General features: G+C 33.6%; 5 protein-coding genes across 5 annotated transcripts; 2 read left to right on the forward strand and 3 right to left on the reverse strand.

Annotated features, from left to right (window-relative positions):
- Positions 1–1329: 1329 nt before the first annotated feature.
- On the reverse strand, positions 1330–2100 carry LOC130715842 (chaperone protein dnaJ 20, chloroplastic-like). The gene has a single exon (XM_057565974.1). It carries the CDS (start codon positions 2033–2035, stop codon positions 1505–1507), a length of 531 nt encoding a protein of 176 aa, XP_057421957.1. The 5' UTR covers positions 2036–2100; the 3' UTR covers positions 1330–1504.
- Positions 2101–4116: 2016 nt separating this feature from the next.
- LOC130715843 (chaperone protein dnaJ 20, chloroplastic-like) lies at positions 4117–4843 on the reverse strand. Its single transcript, XM_057565975.1, has one exon. It carries the CDS (start codon positions 4783–4785, stop codon positions 4261–4263), a length of 525 nt encoding a protein of 174 aa, XP_057421958.1. The 5' UTR covers positions 4786–4843; the 3' UTR covers positions 4117–4260.
- Positions 4844–6660: 1817 nt separating this feature from the next.
- On the forward strand, positions 6661–7480 carry LOC130713482 (chaperone protein dnaJ 20, chloroplastic-like). The gene has a single exon (XM_057563247.1). The coding sequence runs from the start codon at positions 6719–6721 to the stop codon at positions 7250–7252; it is 534 nt and encodes a 177-aa protein (XP_057419230.1). The 5' UTR covers positions 6661–6718; the 3' UTR covers positions 7253–7480.
- Positions 7481–10691: 3211 nt separating this feature from the next.
- Positions 10692–11410, forward strand: LOC130713657 (chaperone protein dnaJ 20, chloroplastic-like). Its single transcript, XM_057563440.1, has one exon. It carries the CDS (start codon positions 10749–10751, stop codon positions 11265–11267), a length of 519 nt encoding a protein of 172 aa, XP_057419423.1. The 5' UTR covers positions 10692–10748; the 3' UTR covers positions 11268–11410.
- Positions 11411–14259: 2849 nt separating this feature from the next.
- LOC130714577 (non-specific lipid transfer protein GPI-anchored 31) lies at positions 14260–16440 on the reverse strand. The gene is made up of 3 exons (XM_057564484.1): positions 16009–16440; positions 15138–15170; positions 14260–14670 (listed from the first exon to the last, which is right to left on the reverse strand). Exons 1-3 carry the CDS (start codon positions 16349–16351, stop codon positions 14480–14482), a joined length of 567 nt encoding a protein of 188 aa, XP_057420467.1. The 5' UTR covers positions 16352–16440; the 3' UTR covers positions 14260–14479.
- Positions 16441–24575: the final 8135 nt, after the last annotated feature.

Raw genomic sequence — 24575 nt, forward strand, 5'->3', positions numbered from 1 at the left:
TTCACACAGCTCATGTAGGTAAGTCAGAACAACCAAAGTGAGGTTTTAACTCGTTCAACAGTCAACCGAGTAAAATGAAATGCTCATTATGCATTTAAAGGCTACCTTAACGCGAAAGTCTTACTCAAAGAACCGCTAAGGCAAAACGCCTCAATTACAAGTCACATAGTGCTATATAAATACATGTTTGATTGTTTAATTATATAAGCTAAGCATCACTTATTTTACTAATCCAATGTTATTTCAAAATTTTGAGTTCTTATCTTTTTTCTCATACACGAACTTGAGCACTACAGTCATCTCAGCCCACAACTGTAAAGTTCATCCAAAATCGAACAACAGTACTAGAAATTGAGAGAATCTACTTGCTCAGAAAGAATGTACATCCAATTCAAATTTTTTTTAGGCTTAATTACACGTTTGGTCTCCCATATATATCATTTTCACGATTTTGGTCTCCAATAAAAATCAATTGCATTACGCGTCCCCGACGAATACCTTCGTTTGTAGAATTGGTTTTCCATCCAAATTTTAATGAAAAACCGTTAAAATTTGGATGGAAAACCAATTATACAAACGGAGGTATTCGTCGGGGACGCATAATGCAATTGATTTTTATTGGGGATCAAAATTGTGAAAAAAGGTACATGTGTGGGACCAAATTGCAATTAAGCCTTTTTTTTATTGCCAAGTTTTGCACCTTAATGTTTAAATGAGTTCACCCACTAACGGGACCGGGAGACGGGTTGGTTTTACCAAACCCCTTATAAATCGGACTAACACATCGTGTCTCTTTTAACAGGATAGCTCAATGTAGCTAGCTACTTTGTCATTTATACTCGCAATTTATATGAAAATAATTATTAGCAAGATTAAATTCATTTTCTATAATTTTTTTAAAGTTGCTTATTCTTTCTCATGTTAGAGTCTTAGAGATGAGATTAATAATCACTCCCTCCCTCCCACTTCATTTATAAGTGTTTTTTACATAATTTTCTACCATTAAGCAAAGTAGTAATTAGCAAATAAATTTGTAAATTTTTTTATTAGCTTTCATAGATTAATGATGAATTTCTCTTCAAATTAATTTTTTTCGACATTGTACTATTTCTTTCATACTAAATATGAGAATAAATTTGGGGAAAAATATTGAATATTTTATTAATATTATAAAATAACTTATAAATGACTTATAAATGGTACGTATTTTCTAAAAAAAGGAGGGAGTAGTTGTTAAACTTAACAATTTTTAATCTATTTTGTTAAACTCCCAGTCTCCCACCATACTTAAAATGTAAGCACACATTTTGTAAAATATACTGTACGTGGTTAGTAAAAAAAAATAACCCATCAAACTCAAAAACTTTCGGTCCTAGTTAAATGTACATATGACATTTCAAAAAAATAAATGTAAATATGAAAGAGTCAACCACCTAAAGCTAAAAGTAAACCAATTTAACATTTTGACATGAACAGCAACAAACTCAAACACAGAGCAAGAAAACTAGTTCTTGTTTTCCATGTTCTGTGTCTTCATTCTGCTGCTCCATGATCCCCCTTTTTGTCCCATGCGTCTGCGAGACTTTGTCTTCATGTTCATATCATGAACCACTTGCTCCTGCCACATACTTCTCAACCCCTCATCACTAACATTAATATTCATTTCACTTCTGAAACCCAATTCACTGTCATATTGTTCTCTAAGCAGGGGATTTGACAGTGTCTTGTAAGCTTCATTTAGTTGAACAAACATCTTCGTTGACTCCTCTTTCATGGAAGGATCATGGCACACATCAGGGTGGTACTGAAGAGCCATTGATCTGTATGCTCTCTTTATCTCATCCATCGCACTTCCGGGTTTCAAGGACAACACTTTATAGAGGTTTCCATGGGTGGTTTCTTCCTTTAGCTTTGTAGCTCCTCTGCATGAAATTGCAAAGTTCACCAGAAAAGTTCTTTGCTGTTTACTAGAGTGTGGAAAGGAATGAAGTGGCTTGGAAATGCTTAGGCTTGAGCTTAAGGATAGCACATCCATTGCTTTAATTGATTGATTGTAGCAATCTTTGATTTGTGAAATTAAAATGTGTGTTGAAACTTGAGATTGGGTTCACTTACATTTATATATGTGTAAAGTTTATGCAACTACTAGTATATTTTATTTATGTTATTAGTGGCCATAACTTAGAATCTTCAGAAAACGTTTTAGGTGTGTTGCATTAGTCAAAGTTTATGCACTCACTTAATGGTGTCCACAGAATATTTTATTTCATTTTGTAATGTTTGATTATGTGTATTCGTTGTCAAGCATGTGCTCCAAAAGTGGGTAAATATATTTTTATGAGATGTCAGGTATTCATCAATGTACAGGTAGAGATCCACATGATAAAAATAGAAGGAAAAAAAATACAAAGTTATTTTATTCGACCATATTTCACGTGTTTTTAATTGGAAATTATACCTGAGCAAGAGGAAGTGCAATCCAACTTGTTTCAATTACTGCTTATTCATCTAGAAAACACACTCTTTCAATTTCATGGTATTCGGCGAAAACAATTTGATCCTGGCATCAACAAAATGGACGCTAGTGTTTCAAAACAGGAGTCTCCACACTCGTTTCCATGTGCTTTTATTAGATTTTCAACACTCACTCTCCTTGGTTTAATTTGAAAGCCTTTTGATCCTGGTATTTTGAGGCAGCTGAAGTCCTTTATCGTGATGAGAACTCGGGGTCGAGTTCTTCACAAGAAGAGGAGTGATGTAGGAGCTTTTTAGGATATTTTTAGTATTTTAGTAATTTTATTTATTTGTGGTTAGAATCTTTTTATTCTGTGAATAGGGTCTTTTAATTTGTATATTTTATTAACTTTTGATTAGGATCTTTTTATTTTCATATTAGGATTTTTTTATTTTCAGAATAGGATCTTTTTATTTTAGAATAGAATATTTTTAGTTTCATTAGGGTTTTCCTATTTCTCCATTTAAGCAGTTGTAAGGCATGAGCCATACTGCCATAGTAAGTTTTTGATTATTAAAAAAATGAGATTTCTCTCAAACTCTGGTGGATTCCAGTTTATCAACTCTGGTGGATTCCAGATTATTTTCTAGGGTTTTAGCGCTGGCTATCTCCCTTTCTGGTGGATTCCAGAAGTCTTTTTCTTTTAGAATTTGTGCTTGCAATCCTAGTACGACTTCCGCTGTATCACTCTCAAACCAAGGTATCCTGAGACTCACTCGAGTCTATGCAGGCTCACAAGACCTATTAGGGGATAAACTCTTCTCTTACCTCTCGCTCCTCCCCTTATTCTCCCTTTTGTCAACAATTGTAGGCACCAAAAGAGACTGTAAACAGGAAACAAATCCAAAAAAAAAGAATCAGGAGAACTATGGAGCAGAAAATCACAAGGCAAAGTAGACAATAGTACGTATGGAAGAAGGGTGTGGGAGGACAGATCGCATGTCCGTTGGTACGCTTGTAAGTGAAAAGAGACAACAACACTACAAGACAAAACAAAGAAGTAATTAGGCCAAAGTAAAAAAAGCTCAAATGAGAGAATAAAAGCCCCATGAAAAAGAGAATATATATTCACTTGTAACCACAAATGATTATTGAAACAAATCGTAACCTTTTATGAGACACATTGCCTTATAATTTTTGTCTTCCCTGTAAAGAGAAAAGGCATAAAAAAGCAATAGGGGGAGTATGATAGATGAATAAAAGAGGACACAACTTGAATTGCGAAGATTTGAATCTCAATGCTCTCCTTATTATACAATATACATACATACATATTACAAACTGAAGAAATTTAGCTTGAATCTAATACTTAAATCATGAAATAAAAATGATTGAATTTTTAGATCCTGAAGAATTTTGAAATATTTAGGTGAATTTAATCTTGATGCCGGCTCAAAATACTTTTACATAATCATCTAAGCTTCATCTAAGCTTGTTCTGACAATCATCTGATAAATGTGATTATGTTAGTAATGAGTTGAGATTTCAAACTCATCAAACGATATGACAATGGATCAATAGATATAAGTATAAAACACTTGCAAAGAGCATAAAAAGTGAAATTCCTTCTGAACTATAGGGAATTGTGTAAGATTAAATGCTTGTTTGCTAAAAGAATTGCTATATTAATTTGCTAAGAAAATATACATGAAAGAATCATTGCCTAAAACTAAACCAATTTAACATTATGGTGACATTAATAGCAACAAACTCAGACACAGAGCAAGAAAATTAGTTCCTGTTTTTCATGTTCTTGTCCTCATTCTGCTGCTCCCTGATACCCCTTTCTGTCCCATGCGTCTGCGAGACCTTGTCTTCAAATTCAAATCATCAACCACAAGCTCCTGCCACATATTTCTCAATCCCTCATCCCTAACAATATTGGTTTCACTTCTGAAATCCAATTCAATTTCACTGTCATACTCTGCTCTAAGCAGGGGATTTGACAGTGTCTTGTAAGCTTCATTTAGCTGAACAAACATCTTCGTTGACTCCTCTTTCATGGAAGGATCATGGCACACATCAGGGTGGTACTGAAGAGCCATTGATCTGTATGCTCTCTTTATCTCATCCATAGCACTTCCGGGTTTCAAGGACAACACTTTATAGAGGTTTCCATGGGTGGTTTCTTCCTTTAGCTTTGTAGCTCCTCTGCAAGAAATTGCAAAATTCACCTGAGAAGCTCTTTGCTGTTTACTAGAGTTTGGAAGGCAATGAAATGGCTTGGAAATGCTTATGCTTGAGTTTGAGCTTAAAGATAGAGCATCCATATTGCTTTAATTAATTGTAGCTAAACTTTGATCTGTGGAATTGAGTGTTGAAAGCAGATATGGGTTCAGTTACATTTATATTTGTGACTTGTTAAGAAGTAGCTAGGATGTTTCTCTGGACACACGTGACAACATCAACAACTACTACTACATTATTATATGTTATACTAGTGGACAGAAGTTGTTGTGTGTTGACTGAGAGTTTTAGTCTTTTAGATGTGTTGAATAATTATTCAAAGTTTAATGCACTCTACGCATGTGGGCATATAATTTTTTTATTTCGTCCTATATGTATACTTACATACCAAAATACCCCCAAATAATATAATTGAAAAACCAATAGTACTCTCAACTAGAATAAAAAACTAAAAATGTCCACAACTAATAACTCCGTTTTTTTTAATTCTGAAGGTATTTTTTACTTTCTGAACCTTCTTCTTTTTTAAAAGAAACCCTAATTCTTCTAACAGCAATATAACACTAACGAGAGGCTGAGCCCCTGCAAGGACCCAAGGTGGTCATGGTCACCCTCATATAACTTCTTTAATGTACTTTTTAGCCAGAGTGTATAGCTCATTATGGAGTGTATTTAATGTGTAAGAGTGAGTGAGTAGTGGGTATTGTAAGGACTGCGTAGGACGTAGCATAGTTTCTTTTAAGGATAAATAGGTAAATTAATTCATGATTTTCTAAGCGGGTTTAATTTAGTCATTTAATGAAAAGATGACGTGTACGTAGTGGCTGTAAAACACATATAGTAATTATAAAAATGACCCCACAAAATTTTATTTTTTTCCGGTGGACTAAAATTAAATTATAAGATTAGTTTGCAAAAAATAAGATTAGTAATCATGTTCAACAAAAATGTTTTCGTGTATTGTTCAGGCTAAAATAATAGTTTATAAATAAGATTTATTAAGAGTTTATTTGATTACAATTTTTAAAAACTATTTTCTATTTTAAAAAATTGAAATTAATCCATAGGAACCTCGATATATTAATTGGTCGTGAAAGATGGCTGTTTCCTAGGAAAGTACCTGACTTGGTGTGCATTTTATAAAGAAATTCTATATACTATTATTTGCAACGCCAAGGGATATATGATTGATTATTTTATCAAATAAAATCAAATGCTTCCTTTGACCCGCCGGCGAACAATGCAAATTTAACAGTCAAACAATGCTGCTTGTACATTTACATTTGATTTTTTTATTCATATTCTATCCATGAATCAAATGTTACATATACATATATGCTATAGTTTTATGTATGATGATTTAGTTTGGCTGACCAAAACAGGTCTCTTTTCTTTTATTATACTCACATTGTTCAATGATTGATGAGACATTAAAAACAATATATATCAGTAACAAACTATTCTAAAAAAAAAATTAGGGTGAGGGGGACGAATGCATTAATCTAATATAAGAAAAACTGTCGGCCGGCTTTAATATGTATTTATAAAAGACTTACATTTAACTCACCTAATAAGATCAGCATTAGTTGAAACTGCCCCTATTAATTACATATAAGCTTAAATAAAAATGAAACAAAAATTATAATGATACTTAGACTTTCAAACATTACAAGTAGTTAGTTTTTTTTTTTCTACTATTCTTATAATCATATCACACCCATCATATATGGCATTTCTCAAGTCATTTTCCAACAAAATTATATGCACGCCATGACGAGAGTGCATGAAGTCATGAACTATGACTAATTCAACATACATGCACCTAAAACGTTCAATTGCTTTGAAGCTTCAACATTCTGCCCACTAATATAATATCACGTGTTTACAGAGAGAAACATCCAGGCTCTTTCTTAACAAGTCACATATATAAATGTAAATTAACCCATTTCTGCTTTCAACACTCAAATCGTCTCATAGGTCAAAGAAATCAGTAACAATAATCAATTAATTAAAGCAATGGATGTTCTAACTTTAAGCTCAAGCTCAAGCCTAAGCATTTCCAAGACATTTCATTGCCTTCCACAGTCTAGTAAACAGCAAAGAACTTCTCAGGTTCACTTTGCTATTTCTTGCAGAGGAGCTACAAAGCTAAAGGAAGAAACCACCTATGGAAACCTCTACAAAGTTTTGTCCTTGAAACCCGGAAGTGCCATGGATGAGATAAAGAGAGCATACAGATCAATGGCTCTTCAGTACCACCCTGATGTGTGCCATGATCCTTCCATGAAAGAGGAGTCAACAAGGATGTTTGTTCAGCTAAATGCAGCTTACAAGACACTGTCAAATCCCCTGCTTAGAGAACAGTATGACAGTGAAATTAATTTGGGTTTCAGAAGTGAAATGAAAGTTTGTGATGATGATGAGGGGTTGAGAAGTAGGTGGCAAGAGCAAGTGGTTGAGTTGAAGACAAGGTCTCGCAGACGCATGGGACAACAAGGGGGGTCATGGAGCAGCAGAATGAGGACACAGAACATGAAAAACAGGAACTAGTTTTCTTGTTCTGTACTGTCTGAGTTTGTTGTTGTTCATGTCAAAAAGTAAATTGGTTTAGTTTTAGCAACGATTGTTACATATGTACATTTAACTCTAGTAATTATATCACCCTTTGGGTTTGAGCATGGGTGATTTCCACATATATAGCATTATCCCAATTGTAACAATTCTTTTAGCACACAAGCATTTAACTTTATACAATTCCCAATATAACTTTTTATGCTCTTTCCAAGTGTATCTATAGATCCATTGTCATAATATTTAGTAAGTTTGAAATCTCAAGTCCATTACTGACATTCACATTTATCAAATGATTGTCAGCACAAGCTTAGATGATTAAGTATTTCAAGCTAGCATCAAGGTTAAATTCAATTAAATATTTGAAAATTCTTCAAATCTGAAAATTCAATCATTTTTATTTCATGATTTACGTATCAGATTCAAGCTAAATTTGTTCAGTTTGTAATGTAGCATGTAACTGCATGAGTGTATGTATAGTAAGGAGAGCATTGAGATTCAAACTCTTGCAATGCAAGTTGTGTCCTCTTTTATTCATCCTTCTAACTCCCCCTCTTGCTTTTGATTCTGTAGCATTGTCAGACGATAAAGCTTTTGGATCTTCGTCTGCTTGTGTTGTCTTTTTGAGTTTGCACTGAACTTCGAGTTTTCTTCTTTCTGTTGCTTGATCTTGTAGAGTGTAGACGTTTCTTCAATTGATATGAATTTTTTTAACGTCAGTTGATATGACTTTGACATTAAGAATTGTGCATGCTTTCTTTCTCAACATATGATCTTTTTCTTCTTGTATCTAATTAAGAGACTTTGAATAGCATAAGAGCATTAGTTTTTATAACTTCTCCTTTTATCATCATCAAAACTTAAGAACGTTAAGACTAGGGAGTAAAAAATAGACTTGATTGATCTAACAGGTCTGTCTCCTTTCTTGAACTCTACCTGCACAATCTTCTATCAAAAGCTTATAGTTATAGAGAAGGAGAAAGGAAGTTCATGATCCTAAAATGCAGACATGTGCATGGCATCTCACTGCATGTAAATTTTTCAAGTGATGACAAGTCTCATTGTGTGTTTTCAAGAGATACACAATTTATATTATTATATTGGTGTGCTAAATTCTAGTTCGTGTCTTAGTTCCTGACATCTTAGAGATATATATGTTTGCTCACTTTTCAAGCACATGCTTGACGAATAGCAACCTTCATTTCAAATATCAATATTATTGCGTAGAAGTGATCTAAGTGAAGTGTACATATAACTTCCTTTTGATTTTTTGCGGAAGTTTCAATGTCACGAGCTATCTTAAAGGGATTCCAATATTCCAAGACAGTTCAAAATAATGCATGTTACCTTTGATCCAATAAAATCAAATGCACCCATTGACCTATCGATGAACAATGCAAAATTCAGAAGGGGAAAAATAACTAACAGTCAAACAAGGCTGCTTATACATTAATTAACATTTCATTGTTTATTCATAATTCTTTCGACGATGGCTTCCGTGGGTCAGTTAAAAACTGACTCACGGTGCTACACTTGATATTTTAAATTGTAGTGACAATAATACCCTTACTTTATTTATTCCTTGGACATTAATATCCTCATCTTCTTCACCTGCTCTCTGCACTGTGCTCTCAATTACAGCCCAGAGGCATGAATTCATAATCTCCATTTCTCTCCTCCAGCAAAAGCCCAGAATCTAAATAATTTTGAACTCTAAAAAACATAATTAAACTATCCAAACCAGAAGGAAGAAAAAACCCTGATTAAATTATCCAAACTGAGGTAAGAAAAAGTAAACTCCCCTTTTTTCTTCTCATAATTAAAATTGTTGGTTCAGATTGCTTTCAAATCTGAACATCGTTGAGGGCATTTGGGAAAGAAAAAAAAAAGGAATCTTTAAGTCATCTTAAGAGGAGTACATAAAAAATTGAAACTTTCCAAAGATTTTGCTGCAAAATTGAAACGAAATCGACCCCCTATTGAAATTGTGGACTCCATTTTCCCTTTTCTTCTTCTTCTTCTTCACTCTCACATCCCTCACTGTATTCCAATTCGTGCTATGCAAAACCCGAATTTTCCCTTCTTCGTTATTGGGAGCGAAGAAATTTAGCTAGTTAGGGTTGGGGGAAAAGGGGAATGGTGGTGTAGTGTTGAATTGAGTATTGGAATGGGTGATGGAAGGTGGTGGGAGGAGGTTTACGGTGAGCCCTCGACCTTGCTGTGGCCGAAGGGTTGTTGGGAAGAAGAGGCTGCAGCGTGGTGGGGTGGTTGATGGGTTCGTCACAAACCCAGGGAGATGGAGCCAGATCTGGCAGCGAACATGGTGACCGAGGTAGGAGAAGGAGGCCTCAGATCAAAACAATGGGGTAGATGAGTAATATGTAAAGAGGATATTTTTGTAAATTAACATTTTGATTCCAATCAATCCCAACCGTTCAATTTTAAAATAATTATATCCAGTGGCTATTTTTAAACTGCACCACCGTGGAACAGTTTTTAGCCGTACCACCGAATCCAACACCATAATTCATTCATGAATCATATGTTAGGTATACATATGCAGTCGTTCTTTTATGTATGATGGTTTGACTGGCCCCAAGAGCTCATTAGTCATTTCTTTTATTATACTAAATAGATCAATGATTGATGAATTATTTTAATGCATCTTACGCAAGATAGAAAAACATTAAAAAAATAGATAACCAATAAAATTAAATACTTGTTCAAAACTTCATTTCTTAAGTAATTAGTGGTTGGAGTTCGATTCCAAACCATTGTAAATGAAAAAAAACTCATTAGTTAGACCTCTACTTCTTTGTGCACTGAACATGAAATGAATGATTAGTCTTACGATCACCGGATATAGCATACTCCCGTCAAAAAAATAGATAGATGGTAACAAACAATTCTATCTTCCTTATCTTTAAGTATCACACCATGAGGAGAGTGCATAAAGTTTGAATAAATCAACATATCTAAAACTTTCAGTCTACACACAACAATGTCGGGTGTTCTGTCTAATATAATTTAAAGGCTAAAAAGCATTTTTGGCCCCTGATGTTTCAAGTTTGTGCAAATTCTGCCCCTATCTATTTTTGTCGATGTTTCTACCCCTCATGTTTTCAAACAGTGCACCGTCTACCCCTCCGTCAGGGGTAGACGGTGCACTGTTTGAAAACGGAGGGGTAGACGGTGCACTGTTTGAAAACATGAGGGGTAGACGATGCACTGTTTGAAAACATGAGGGGTAGAAACATCGACAAAAATAGAGTAGGGGCAGAATTTGCACAAACTTGAAACATCAGGGGCCAAAAGTGTTTTTTAGCCTTTAAATTTTAATAACATAAATGTAAGTGAAACATCCAGGTTCCTTCCTTCTTAACAAGTCAAATATATAAATGTAAGTGAACCCAATCTCAAGTTTCAACACACATTTTCACAAATCAAAGATTGCTACAATCAATCAATTAAAGCAATGTATGTGCTATCCTTAAGCTCAAGCCTAAGCATTGCCAAGCCACTTCATTCCTTTCCACACTCTAGTAAACAGCAAAGAACTACTCAGGTGAACTTTGCTATTTCATGCAGAGGAGCTACAAAGCTAAAGGAAGAAACCACCCATGGAAACCTCTACAAAGTTTTGTCCTTGAAACCCGGAAGTGCCATGGATGAGATAAAGAGAGCATACAGATCAATGGCTCTTCAGTACCACCCTGATGTGTGCCATGATCCTTCCATGAAAGAGGAGTCAACTAAGATGTTTGTTCAGCTAAATGAAGCTTACAAGGCACTGTCAAATCCCCTGCTTAGAGCAGAGTATGACAGTGAAATTGAATTGGATTTCAGAAGTGAAACCAATATTATTAGGGATGAGGGATTGAGAAATATGTGGCAGGAGCTTGTGGTTGATGATTTGAATTTGAAGACAAGGTCTCGCAGACGCATGGGACAGAAAGGGGGATCAGGGAGCAGCAGAATGAAGACAAGAACATGAAAAACAAGAACTAATTTTTTTGCTCTGTCTGAGTTTGTTGCTATTAATGTCACCATAATGTTCAATTGATTCTTTCATGTACAATTCTTTTAGCAAATTAATGTAAAAATTCTTTTAGCAAACAACCATTTAATCTTATACAATTCCCAATAGTTCAGTAGGAATTTAACTTTTTATGCTATTTGCAAGTGTTTTACACTTACATCTATTGATCCCTTGTCATATTTTTTGATGAGTTTGAAATCTCAACTGATTACTAACATAATCACATTTATCAAATGATTGTCAGCACAAGCTTAGATGATTATGTAAAAGTATTTAAATTAACTTACATATTTAAAAATTCTTCAGATTTGAAAATCCAATCATTTTTCTTTCATGATTTAAGTATCAGACTCAAGCTAAATTTGTTCAATTTGTGGCATGGAACTGCATGAGTTGATGTATAATAAGGAGAGCATTGAGATTCAAATCCTTGCAATGCAAGCTGTGTCATCTTTTATTCATGCTTCTTACTACCCCTCCTACTTTTCTAGGTTTTTTCTCTCTATATGGAAGAAAAAAATGATAAGGCAAGGTGTCTTATTTAAGCTTTTTTGAAAGGGTCTTATTGAAGCTAAAATCGTAAAATATATTGTTCTAACAAAAGGTTACTATTTATTACAATGACCATTCGTGGTTTTTTCTTGGCTAAAATGCACTTTTGGCCCCTGATGTTTCAAGTTTGTGCAAATTCTGCCCCTACTCTATTTTTGTCGATGTTTCTACCCCTCATGTTTTCAAACAGTGCATCGTCTGGGTAGACGGTGCACTGTTTAAAAACATGAGGGGTAGAAACATCGACAAAAATAGATAGGGGCAGAATTTGCACAAACTTGAAACATCAGGGGCCAAAAATGCTTTTTAACCTTTTTTCTTTTTTTTTGTCAAAACCATTTGTGGTTACAAGAGAACAAACATTCTCTTCTTCTTAGCCCTGTTTATTATCTCAATTGGGCTCTTACTACTTTGGCCCAATTACTTTCAAGTTTAGTCTTGTGGACTTGTGGTGTTGTTGTCTCTTTTCTCTTACAAGCGTACCAACAATCAGGCGATGTACGGTGGTGATTCCTGAACCACCAAAAGGTGTTCAGACACCGATTTTTATGGCAGTTTAAGACTGCCACAAATTTGCAACCTTGAAAAAAATGCATTTATTGGCAGTTTCACAATTTTATAGCCGTTTCAAACCGCCACAAATAACGGTGTTCACGGGTGTTTTTACTGTACCGTGATTTACTAATCTTTTTAGACGACGTGTCCTCCCACCCTTCTTTCAATATACTATTGTCTACTTTACCCTGTGATTCCCTGCTCAGGTTGTTTGTTCCTAATTCCTGTGTTTTCGGAATCTATTTCCACCCTTCCTGGTCACATGTCTTTTTAATAGCTTTCACCTCTCTTCCCCTTAAACTTTAATGTATTTCAGAAATAAATGATTTTCCCATACAAATTTTGTGACAAATTTTAAATGAAGTAAAAAAAAATATAAAAGGAATGATTTGTGAGGGTTTGAAACAATCACAATTATCACACAAAAAATCAAATATAGACAAGTATTGAGCGCACCAACGGCAGAAATTGACGCACCGAACAAATAGATGCTTTCAATAGCAACAGCATTAATTAGTTTATGCGGTGCTAGGTTGGACCACAAAATAGTTAACATCAACACAATGATGCCACATATTCTTGCATTGACCAGTTTAATAAGCAATGGCTCCTTTAATGCTTTGTGGAAAAAATTCTTGCATTCCATTTTGCTATCTTTTAGTATCATGCACGCGCCGAAAAGTAGAAAGCAGATCAATGCATCAATGCCTTTCGGCCAAGATAAAAGGCACAGCAATATAATGCTAGTGAACAGATCATTTGAGTCCTGAAAAGTAGATCTTTGTAGGTACAACTAATGTGCATGTAGTGTCATCAAAGTTTTAAATTGCATGGCGCCGCGGTAACGGATGGTACCATAGTCGCATTCCAGTTATTCGTATTGTGAAAAATTGTGAGAAAATGTAAGCGTGACAATTGCAATCACAATCGCGTTAGGGTCTCAAAAACCTCAAAAACTTTGATGGCGATTGTTGAGCATAACCTAATCCTCCTTCGAACTAGGACCTATACCCTTCTCTTCATAATAATTTTGCAAATAAAAGTTGTTGTGGTCACTATGTTGATCATGATTGAGATTTGAGAAAGACATTATTAGTTTTGCAAACGGAAGTGCACACAACATTTCACAAGAAGAAAAAAAAGTCAAAAAACAACAATTTCTTTCACAAATGCAACTACTCTCAGAAGATATACTAGTTTTGTGTTTTTTTTAATGCTTTTATTGTATGTCTAGTTCCTTATTAGCAATATTAGAATCAATTTTAATTAGGTAAAATCACAATTAAATAGCTAGGGAGAAATTTGGGTTCAATCCCCAAATGAATTTTGAGAAAACAAGTTAGAGAGGGTAACTTCTAATCTTCTAGAGTGACTTCAAAGTAGTTGACCTTATGGAGCTATTTACAAGTATATGCCGTTTTCAAACTCATTCAATTTATTATCAAACTTTTAAAGAACACAAGTCATCTACTAGAGTGGCTTGAAATTAATTGAGTAAAAATAGTTAACTTTCTAGAGTTATATACAAGTATGCCCTCTAATATAATTCATTCCTTTTATTACCAATTTATCTTAAAAGTACTATGCATTTTATTTTAGAGAAAAAATTTACGCCATGTATCAAAATTAAACTCTTTATTTTAATAATTAAATATGATAAATACATATTTTTTAATATAATATTTAGTTAAAAAAATTGGTATAGATCTATTTGTTTTACTTTTTAAAGTACAAAAGAATGTTAATCATATAGAGGGATGATCCCATATAGAGATTTATATATATTGAACTCCATTTTAGCATATTAATTCTTATACGTGTGTAAGAATAATGCTACTCATTTTAATATAATTAAATAGACATATAAGAAATAAGATGATACAACCTCAAAATAGGTTTGAGTCACTCACATAATGAATTTTATCTACTTTTTATGTCACACGTAATGAGGATACCTCTAGTGGTAAAACCCAAACAAAACATCAAAATAGCCCCCCCCCCCCCCCCCCCCTGTCATGTCTGATGTCTCTACTCTCAAAAGGAAATGAAACTCAATCATCTCAAAAGCCTGAGATTGCAGCTACCAATAGGCAAACAAGCAAGGATCCAAATGAAATGGGGAACAGGGATGATGCAGTGTTCCCTACAGATGGTGCTGGTGCAGGAGCTAGCTCACTTGCAGGGTTCAACCCAGAGGCTGCAGGAGAAGATGTAGGAGAAGATGCAGAAGATTGTGGAGAAAGGCCTTCAACTGGAAAGAAATGATTAATAATAATTCAATTAGAAAAATCACCATATATTAGCTTGATCAAGATTTTCACATGATGATAAAGTGTTAATGCATGAAAAGCATGTGTAAAAGAATGTTACAGAAAGCCAAATGAGAATCTTGTTGTCTCTAAATAAGAAAAAAATTATAGTTTATTGACAATTATTTAAGCCAGAAACATATATTGCAGAATTCAAAGTAGCACAAGCTATTGTAGACCCAATGATGTTAAACAGAGAGGGACAGAGTTTTGTAAACTGCAAAGGCTGTAGACAACAACTACAAAATCAATATGGTTCTGAACTTTTTCTATTTCAGGGTCTAAACATAATTCTAAGCATGTGATTCCCCTTGTAATGTGGAGTAAAATTCAACATATTTAAAACTAAATATCATGATTTTTAAATGGCATAAATTAGGAAAAAATAACTATTAAGTGAGAAACATACCAGGAGCAGAAGCAGGGGTTACAGTTTCAGACACTGCAAAACAACAAAAGCCATATTAAATGACATGGATCAAGAAAGGGAGAAAACTCATTCAATCCTCAATCAACATGAATTAGTGAAATACACAAGTCAAAATCAAATGTTATACACTCACACAAACTCAAAGGGTATCTAATTTAGGACTATGATCATCTCATGTATATATGTCACTTAGTACAAAGGCAAGCAAAATTAACAGATTTAATATAAAAAAATGTAAAATCCTACTAGCATAGTGTATTTGTAAATTTCTTTCTTAATACAAGAATTAATGGCTTCACATTACTTTTTTTTCCATCAATAAAAGTTTCAGTCGGTTTAGCCTCATGTGACCACCACAGGCGTCAAGGCATGTCTCCTGAATCACAAGTGACCACCACGGTCAAGGCATGCCTCCTGAACCACATGTCGCTGCTTAGAGAGGTGATCGCTTACCAAGCAACCAACAAAGCCATCACATCAATATACAAAATCGAACACACAACTTTCTTAAGAAAAGTGGACACACGATCTTCTGAGAAGAAATGTTTCATCCTTACCAACTTGCCAAGATGTGTTGTGTTGGTCATCACATTACTTAATAAGAGCAAAATAAGCATAATCCATGCCAAAAATGCATACAAATGAAAACTATCTTTAACAGAACCATCTCGTCCCGAGTGATAGCTTAAGTGGTAAAGTTATGTGACATGTGAGTTGGGTGGAGAGGTCCAGGATAAAAAAAAACCATCCCAACAACACACTTCATCCAAAACAAATCTCTCACAAAGAAACACTAAAAAGAAAACAAAAAAAAGTGAGAATCAAAGAGGAAAAAGCAGAAGACACTCACATCCACATTTGGTAGCAGAAGGAGCAGAGACTTTGCAAGCAGCAGGAAGAGAGGTAGCCTTGGTAACATTCAAAATGACGCCAAACTGAGCACTGCTCTTGAAAGCCTCACAGAGACACGACGGAGCAGTCTTGAGCACCGACTTCAAGCCGGAGCAGCATGTTCCTTCCGGTTTGGTGGTGGTGCTGCCGTTGGTGACAAAGGTCAAGCAATCCGCCATGGTTAACACCAGGGTTGAGCAATCCACGGAGGGTGCAGGGGCAGTGTGTGGTGTGGCGCCTTGTGTGAGATCAACGGTGCAGATTGCTGCAACAAAGAGGAGGAGTGAGAGGTTTGGTGTCATTTTTGTGTAGAGAGAAAGAGAGAATGTGAAATGAGAGTGCAAGAGTGTGTGTGTGTGAGGAGGAATGTGTTAACGACTTGAGGTTAGTGGTGTTGGTGAAGGGTCTTAAATAAGGAAGTAAAGTAGTTTTGTTGCGTGGAAAAGTGGAAATCATGGGTTTTTGCTTTTCATTTTGAAATGTATTATGTTAAAATTTGATTACTATTTTAGATGAGATGTTTTAGATTAGATATCCTGATGATAGGTAAAGTGGTAAGAGTTATGAAATGTTGGTGCAGAAGAGGTCTAAAGATGTATTCTATTCGGTGCAATTTATATTTCAATTCTGATGTAAAAAAAAAAATATTTTAGATGAGATGTATTATATTGGTCACAACAGTTTTTTTTTTTTTTAACTTATATTGGTCACAATAGTTTTATAGCTTTTTAGGAGTTTGATTTTAACTGTCCTACTTCTTAAAAAGATTTTTGTCATTTACTAGACACATATGAGACAAGATTGCTTCAAGAAATTACTTGTGATTAAAATAAAAAAAATTACATGGATAATCTAATGAGATATCTTATTCAAGGTAGATAAAAATTATTATGGGTAGCTAAATATTTAACACAATAGAGCTTAGAGGGACTCAAGCTGAAGATATTTGTTTAAGCTATAAGAATCTCATGTCAATTAATACTATGCATATTTGCGGCAAAACTAGAATCTTTTGATTTTTGGGTAGGCAAGTAAAAGTTTGCAACTTTTGCATAGGGTAGAGAGGCATTGTGGAGAGAAAGTGGTGGTCTTTTTACCTTGCCATCTGGCCACGGCATCTGGTGGGGTGAAAAATGCTAAATGCACGTGTCATGAAGTTAATTCACCTTCCAAGTTTCACCATCACACCATACAGGTGGAGTGATATGTGATGCTCTGACAGTAAGCGTTCTGATATCTTGCTTTAAGAGACAATTAATATTTGGATATTGAATGGTGAGGAATAAAATGAAACCATGCTATTACTATGCATGCTCTGAAATTGCTTCCATTCACCTCAATTTAGCTCGTCTTGATTTTCAAACTTGTACTACTATTACTATGCTCTGATAGTATCAAATTTTAATTATTTTTTCTTTTCCTTATAAATAGAATTAGAGGTAGTAATTTCTAAACATCCAATTTGCATGATTTTCACGGTGGAAAGGGCTCTCCAAGTTCCAATTGCTAATCTCGTGAGAACAGGTGATACTAGTTAGTCAATAGTCAAAACTGCCAATACGTGGCTGAGGCAATCATTTTAACTGACAACTAGTATTTCTTCTTCTTTTTTTCCAATTAAACTTGATGACTTTTGGAGCCTCAACAGCTATAGTGATTTTTGATATACCTAAAACAGTACAAGAATACACTCATTATATTTCAAAAAAAAAATTAACTTGAGTAGGGAGGTCAATAATTTGATGATGCCCCGATCAAATTTAGGAAATTACTAATAAACACATTATTGTTTATACATCGATAAACCCTGTAGTAAACAAATTAAATATAAAGATTATTGATATTGACTTGAAGAAACAATTAAACTTTGGACAAATATGAATAATTGTTTTCTATTGAAAATAAAGAGAATAAAGGGGTTAGAAAGTGATATGGGCTGAGCATGAGCCGTTCTATATGATGATCATCAATGATAATTGTCCTGGTCCCCAATTAAAATGTTTTCCAAACATGCTACATGTCCTATGGAGTGGAGTTGCTAGTTGCTACATCGAATCTTATTCTTATTTTATATATTGGGGCATGGGGGAGTTTTAAACTTCAAAATATGTTCTAGAATATCTGAACAGCTGAGATGCACAATATAATTATGAGATTGGGTCCGGTGGGTGCAATGACTATTAGGCTTCGTTTGGTTGGAGGGAGGGGAAAGAAAACACGGAAATCGAGGAGTGAATTTGGACTAAGGTTTAGTCCAAATTCACTCCTCGATTTCCGTGTTTTCTTTCCCTTTCCTTTCCCCTCCCTCCAACCAAACATAGCATTAATCCTCCTACTCACTTTTAATTAATTTTATATAGGGTGCCAAAGAAATTTGAAAGCAAAAAAACGCAACTACATGCCCTTAATATGGTTCAATTAAATAATCTTCAATGTAATGTTCTTAGTTCTTATTTACAAGTTACGAACTGGGTTCTTAACCATTGGAAGGAGCTGACATGAAGTTCTTAGTTCTTAAAAATAAGAACTAGTTCTTATATAAGGAGTTTTACTTTTTAAGTTCTTAGTATAAAAAATTATTTTTCTCTCTCATTCAACAACTCATTTAATTTAAGTATTGAGTTAGCATTTAAATTTAAATCAATATATGAAAATAAAAAATATTATTAATATAATGGTATTGTGTGCCCAGATGAATAGTGCTAAGAACTGAAACTCATTGTTTGAGCAAAATATGCAAATAATTGCTTAAACACATGTGACAGAGTTCGCATGAATAGTGCTAAGAACTAAAAATTAAAAACCTAGGATGAAGATCTCTATAATAGATAGCAGGATTGCAGAAGCACTATCTAGCAAAAAAAACAACTACTGAATCATGAAGAAAGTCAAGAAACTTAAAACCAAAACTATACTTAGATAAGACACCAACGACTGAATTAGCCTCTTGAAATACATGACCTCTCCATACAAGGAAAGTCGAATATGAGGGATGAAATGAATATAAAACAAGTAGAATTTATTTCTATAGTTGTTAAGAGGAATTATATAAAAATAACCCCAAATAAATATGGGGTAATATTCCCTAATTAGTTGGACCAATAATATTTTACACGTGTCTTATAAAATTTCAACACCACACATGTTAAAATAATATTGGGCCAATTATTCCATCCATCCATTCAAAAAAAAATATTGGCCACCTAAGCTTTAGAGTTTTTTTTCCCTAAGGTATTTCACAGTTGGTCGCCATGAGATTAATTCTCTAACACTCTAAGATCACATTAAATTGGTAGACTTCTCCTAATAAATATTTTTCTATACACATTGCACAAGATTCGAACCTTAAACTAGATGCTAAAGTGATTTAGACTAATCTTATATATGTACATGGGATTCGGATTCTGAAGCACATGCATAATGAGAATTATGATTATAAAAGCTAATTCCACAATCCTCGCCATAAAGGAACAAACAACACTTAATGATACCATGTGTTGTGGCGTGCCTCTGAAAGCAAAAGAGAAAAGACATGCATGTGTTGACAATGATGGCATGCTAAAAATGCAAAAGGCATACAATGAACTTTAGGTTCTGGACATCAATTGTGTCATTTTAACCTATTGCTTTCTCAACCTGCAACTCCCCACAATCATAAATGGAAAAGCTGAGCTCATTTTGGACTTCCCTGTGTTATGTGTATTTTATTTATATATGGCAAAGTTAATTATTTTCAAACTCTTCCATACTTGAAGTAGATGGCGACACTGGTGTATTAATTAGGTGACATGCACCTTTCATACTTAAGATTATTATACAAACAAACAAACAATGTTCTGTTTTCATTTTGTAAGTTATTTTTCATCTTTATTTTCTGTCGAAACGGGACAAAGCCCGAAGAAGAGAGGGGTCTGGGCCCAAATACATCAAGCATTACGCCTCCATGACTCCATCTCTGCCCGCTAAAATAAATGAGAATCTATCTATCTATATATAAAGAGAGAATTTGAAGCACGCAATGTAGAGTTGTCGCTTCAAATTTGAAACTCCTAGCAAAATCATCTTGCTCGGCACATTTCAAATACTCATATTAGATTATTAAGGACAAACAGAACATTGTCGTTGTTACTACGAAACCTAGTTGAATCAGATGGTATAGGAGACCCGGTCGGTGGATTTGACCACTCTTGAGCAGTGAAGATGGAAACCAAATTGTGAAGGGAACATAGAGATAGATGGAGTAGCTCTAGTTTTAATGAAGTATCAGATGTTTGTTCGACAATTTTGGAGTTAAATTCTAGATGTACTTATAGAGAGTTATAACTATTATGCCCTTTTGGGAGCCTTAGGAGTTTTTCATTGTGGACCATTTATTATTGCATGGGTACTGTGCTTTCTTTGTTGATGATATTGTATCTCAGAAACACTGAACCTAGGCAGTGTATTCACACGGTGAGAAAACACACACTCGAGGAAAGAGAGAGAATGGAAACCAAAGATGTGGGAAAATATTCTGAGTGTATTATTCACAACAAATCAAGTATGTCACACTGCAATTTATAGTGAGCTGTCACTAATGCATGTTTACTGATTTATTAAAATCTAACTAACCCTCAAAACTGAATTACACTCTGATATCATGTTTATTCATGCAATAATAGGTATTATGCTTTGTTTGTCGATGACTGTGGCTGTGTATTTTTCCACTTTGATTATTGATTTTTCTATATGAATTGACATCGTTTTAAGGCTTCTGACGTCTCCTTTCTTTGCTGGTTTCTCTACCTTTTGTTTTTTCTTCCGCTTCATGTTTTAGATGTCATTGTATTCCTTACTAGTGACTTGGCATGATTATGTGTTTTTTATTTTTTCTTTGTTGTAATGTCTTCGCTCTTCCTTGTATTGTTTGTTGTACTACTCATGAGAGTTTTTCTCTCATTCTCATTTCAATAAATCTTTGCTTTTTCGAAAAACAATATTAAGTGAAAAAGATTAATTGCTTGTGGTTGCAGGTCCCCATGAGAACTTCAATGTTAACGAGCTTACCCCTTTAACGCACTATGATAACATTTTAGATTTTTAACCACTATATTCTCTTAAAGAGCCTCTTGAATATAAAGCTTTATAAGTAGTAGACTATTAATCTCCTGACTCGAAAGCTTTGAATATAAGTAGTAAATCTATCCGAAAGGATAAACAATATAATTCAAACTATTAAGCAATAGCTATATGATCTCCTTAATCTTGATTTGGCTTAGGATTTATTTATTTTTTAATTATATATAGAATTCCGATTATCTTTTAATGCATTTTGTTTTAATGCATGTAGATTGATTGTCTTTACCAACTTGCTTAAGATACTCTAGTTTGCCAAAAAAACAAAAACTTGCATTATAATTGTATGGGAAATTGAATAACGTTTTTAATAAAAATATTCTTGTTTTTTTTTTGTCAAAAATTTATTTTCTTTTAGGTTAAAACTTTCTTTGATTTCACTTTCTTTTACCTCCAATAGTTATAAAATTCGTGTCACTTTTCTTCCTCCGATAAAGTCTTTAGGTAGGAAAAGTAGAAAATCTCATTACATATGTAACGGCATGCTTAATGCTTTGTATTTTAATTTTGTCAAACACGGGCTCTAATATCAGCTATATGGTTATTTTAATTTTGTGTTCCTAGTTTTTTTTTTTTGAAAGGCATTTTGTATTCTAGTTGGTGGGCTACCTTCAATGAATTTTAACATTTGACTGTGAGACTCTTCTTTTTTATTTGCTCTGTATTTTGATGGTAAAATCTTGGAAAGGGCTTCGGATTCTACTATAACTAGATGTTGGACCCGCAAGTTGCGCAGACATATATTGAATTGTTTTAGTAAAATTTAAATATATTTCAAAACAAAAATGAATTGTTAAGAGTTATAAAATAGTAAGTTAAAACATTAATTTGGTCAATACTAATAGGATTTACTAATAATTAAAAGCTTACATAGAAATAGAACTAACAATAAATCATGCAAGTAACTTATTTTTTCATACTACATAAATATATTGTTTAAAAAAAACTTAATTAATTCATTAATAAGAATTTTTAGAAATAAAAAATATAATATAATTTTTTAATTTTACTAAATATATACAAAAAAATATACATTTCATAAGATAAAATGTTATGAATATTTGTATACTATATAGATAAACACATGTATAGATAGTAAACATGTATTATATGTTTGTTATGTAAACATACATTTTAAGTGTGTTATATAAACATGCATTTCTTGAATGAGAAAACCTAGATTCTATGAGATAATCTAGAAGTGTCTAAATATTTTGAATTTCTATTTATAAATATGATAAATATATATATATATATGTGTGTGTGTAAAATAACTTACATATTATTGATATATTTTTATTGAATAATTATTAATAATTACAATTGTGATTAAATAATTCTCATGTTCAATATTTCATTTTTCTAATTTTATATGTAGTAGATATTATTATTTTATTGATTTATAAAAGGACTAAATATGGAAATTGAATGAAAGCCTTTACATTTATATTATATTATTTAATAATATGGGTAATTTTTATCAAACTATAAATGAGTTCTATTATGATGTTATGAAGAGTGCAAGAAATTAAAAATTAAATTTTCTCAACCAATGAAACACTTTCATCTCTAGTAAAGGTTTTTTATTTTTTATTTTTGTTCGAATCGGCTTAACAATCTGTGTTGTCGATAACTTAACGACGGTTTATGCCGTATACAAACGGTTATGACCGATGCTAAGTTACCGATCACTTTTCAAAAACCGTCGGTAAATAATACCGAGGATTTTAATACTGACATATCTTTGGCCGTTGGTAATTTCTCTTAAACAATGACGTTTATGGCTTGCCGAAGGTTTTTTTACAACAGTAATTCACGTTATTCTTATAGTGATTGTCATATTTGTAACTTACAGTTTAAAATTGCTTAGGTGACATGAAATAAAAAAGAGTGAATGTTTTTTATGTGGCATGTCCACATCTTAGTTTCAGATTTAATAAATTACTAAAATATGACATACACAATGTGTGGACATATAATTACTTTGTAAGATTGTTGAGAGATTAAAAAATATAATATTAATAATAATTTCATCTCACTTGCATTTTATTTTTTCATTAAGTTTTACCAAATAATCAAATAAACTTTAAGTTATGATAAGTTTAATATTTCAAACAACTAAAGTTCACTCTTTCGTTTATATCAGATTACAGGCTTGATCCGTCATGCTATAATCCCAAGCCAAAAAGACTAAGGATGTGTTTGGATAAAGAACTTAGTTAAGCGCTTATGACACTAAGTGTTTATGTGATAAGTATTTATTCATAAGCTAATTTGATAAACTTATTGAAATAAGTTATTGGTAAATATAAGCTCTTATGCATAAGCTGATCTAAACAACTTATAAAAATAAGTTCAAAACAACTTATAGGTAGATTATAAGCTATTTACATAAGTTCTCTCAAATACTTATATAAACGTTTATGTTATAAAATACGCTCAAATAAGTTATTCCAAAGAAGGCCTAAGACCAGTTGGATAAAAAAAACGACTCAAGACTTATTTGAGCCAGTTGCTTTCATATATATTGTTGCCAATTGAGGTTTGAGGATGCCACTTACTCAGGGATTTGGGTTTGGCACCCCACCCTTTAGGCTACGCGCCCCAGCATTTTTTTTTTATTCCAAAACTACCCATCGGTAAATGATTTGCCGATGTCAAGATAACAATCGGTAAATGATTTACCGTTATTGTTCCTCAGTATGAACACCTTTATCCCATTACCCAGAACACGAAGAACAATATCGGTTAATCATTAACCGATTCTTATATTGATATCGGTATATCATTTACCGATTGGTAATCTGGCAGTTTGATCACCTTTTCACCATTACTCCTCCCTCCACCAACCCCTCCACCATTACTCCTCCCTCCAACAACCCCCCACCAGCCCCCCATAACTCGCCCAAACTACCTTATTCTACCATTACTCCACTCCTCCCTCACATTTCACCTTCCCACCACCACCACCATCTCCACATTTTCACCACCACCACCACCACCACCAAGGGAAAGCTTTTAACTTCTGGTAAGTGGTGTTAGCTTTGGTACTTTATTTATAGTTAGTTTAAGTAGTTAGTTGTTAGTTTAAGTAGTTAGTTTAGTTAGTTAAGTTGGTAATTTAGGCTGCTGAATCGTGAATCGAATCGGTAAATGAATTGCCGTTAATGTATCGGATTATGATTTACCGTTATTATACCGGAATTTGATTTACCGTTATAGGGTCGGTTATTGATTTACCGTTTTTGTTCCAGGGATGACAGAGTCCTTTTTCTTTGGTGAATCACAATTGATACATGCTGCTGGATTGGAAAATGATAATCCAGAGGAGCAACCATCACTAGCTGAACCTCCGATTATATCTATAGATGTCTCTCATTTGTATCATACTGATCAGGTACTCATTGCACA

The sequence above is a fragment of the Lotus japonicus genome, chromosome 4 (assembly GCF_012489685.1).
Source record: "Lotus japonicus ecotype B-129 chromosome 4, LjGifu_v1.2".
NCBI classification, from domain to species: domain Eukaryota; kingdom Viridiplantae; phylum Streptophyta; class Magnoliopsida; order Fabales; family Fabaceae; genus Lotus; species Lotus japonicus.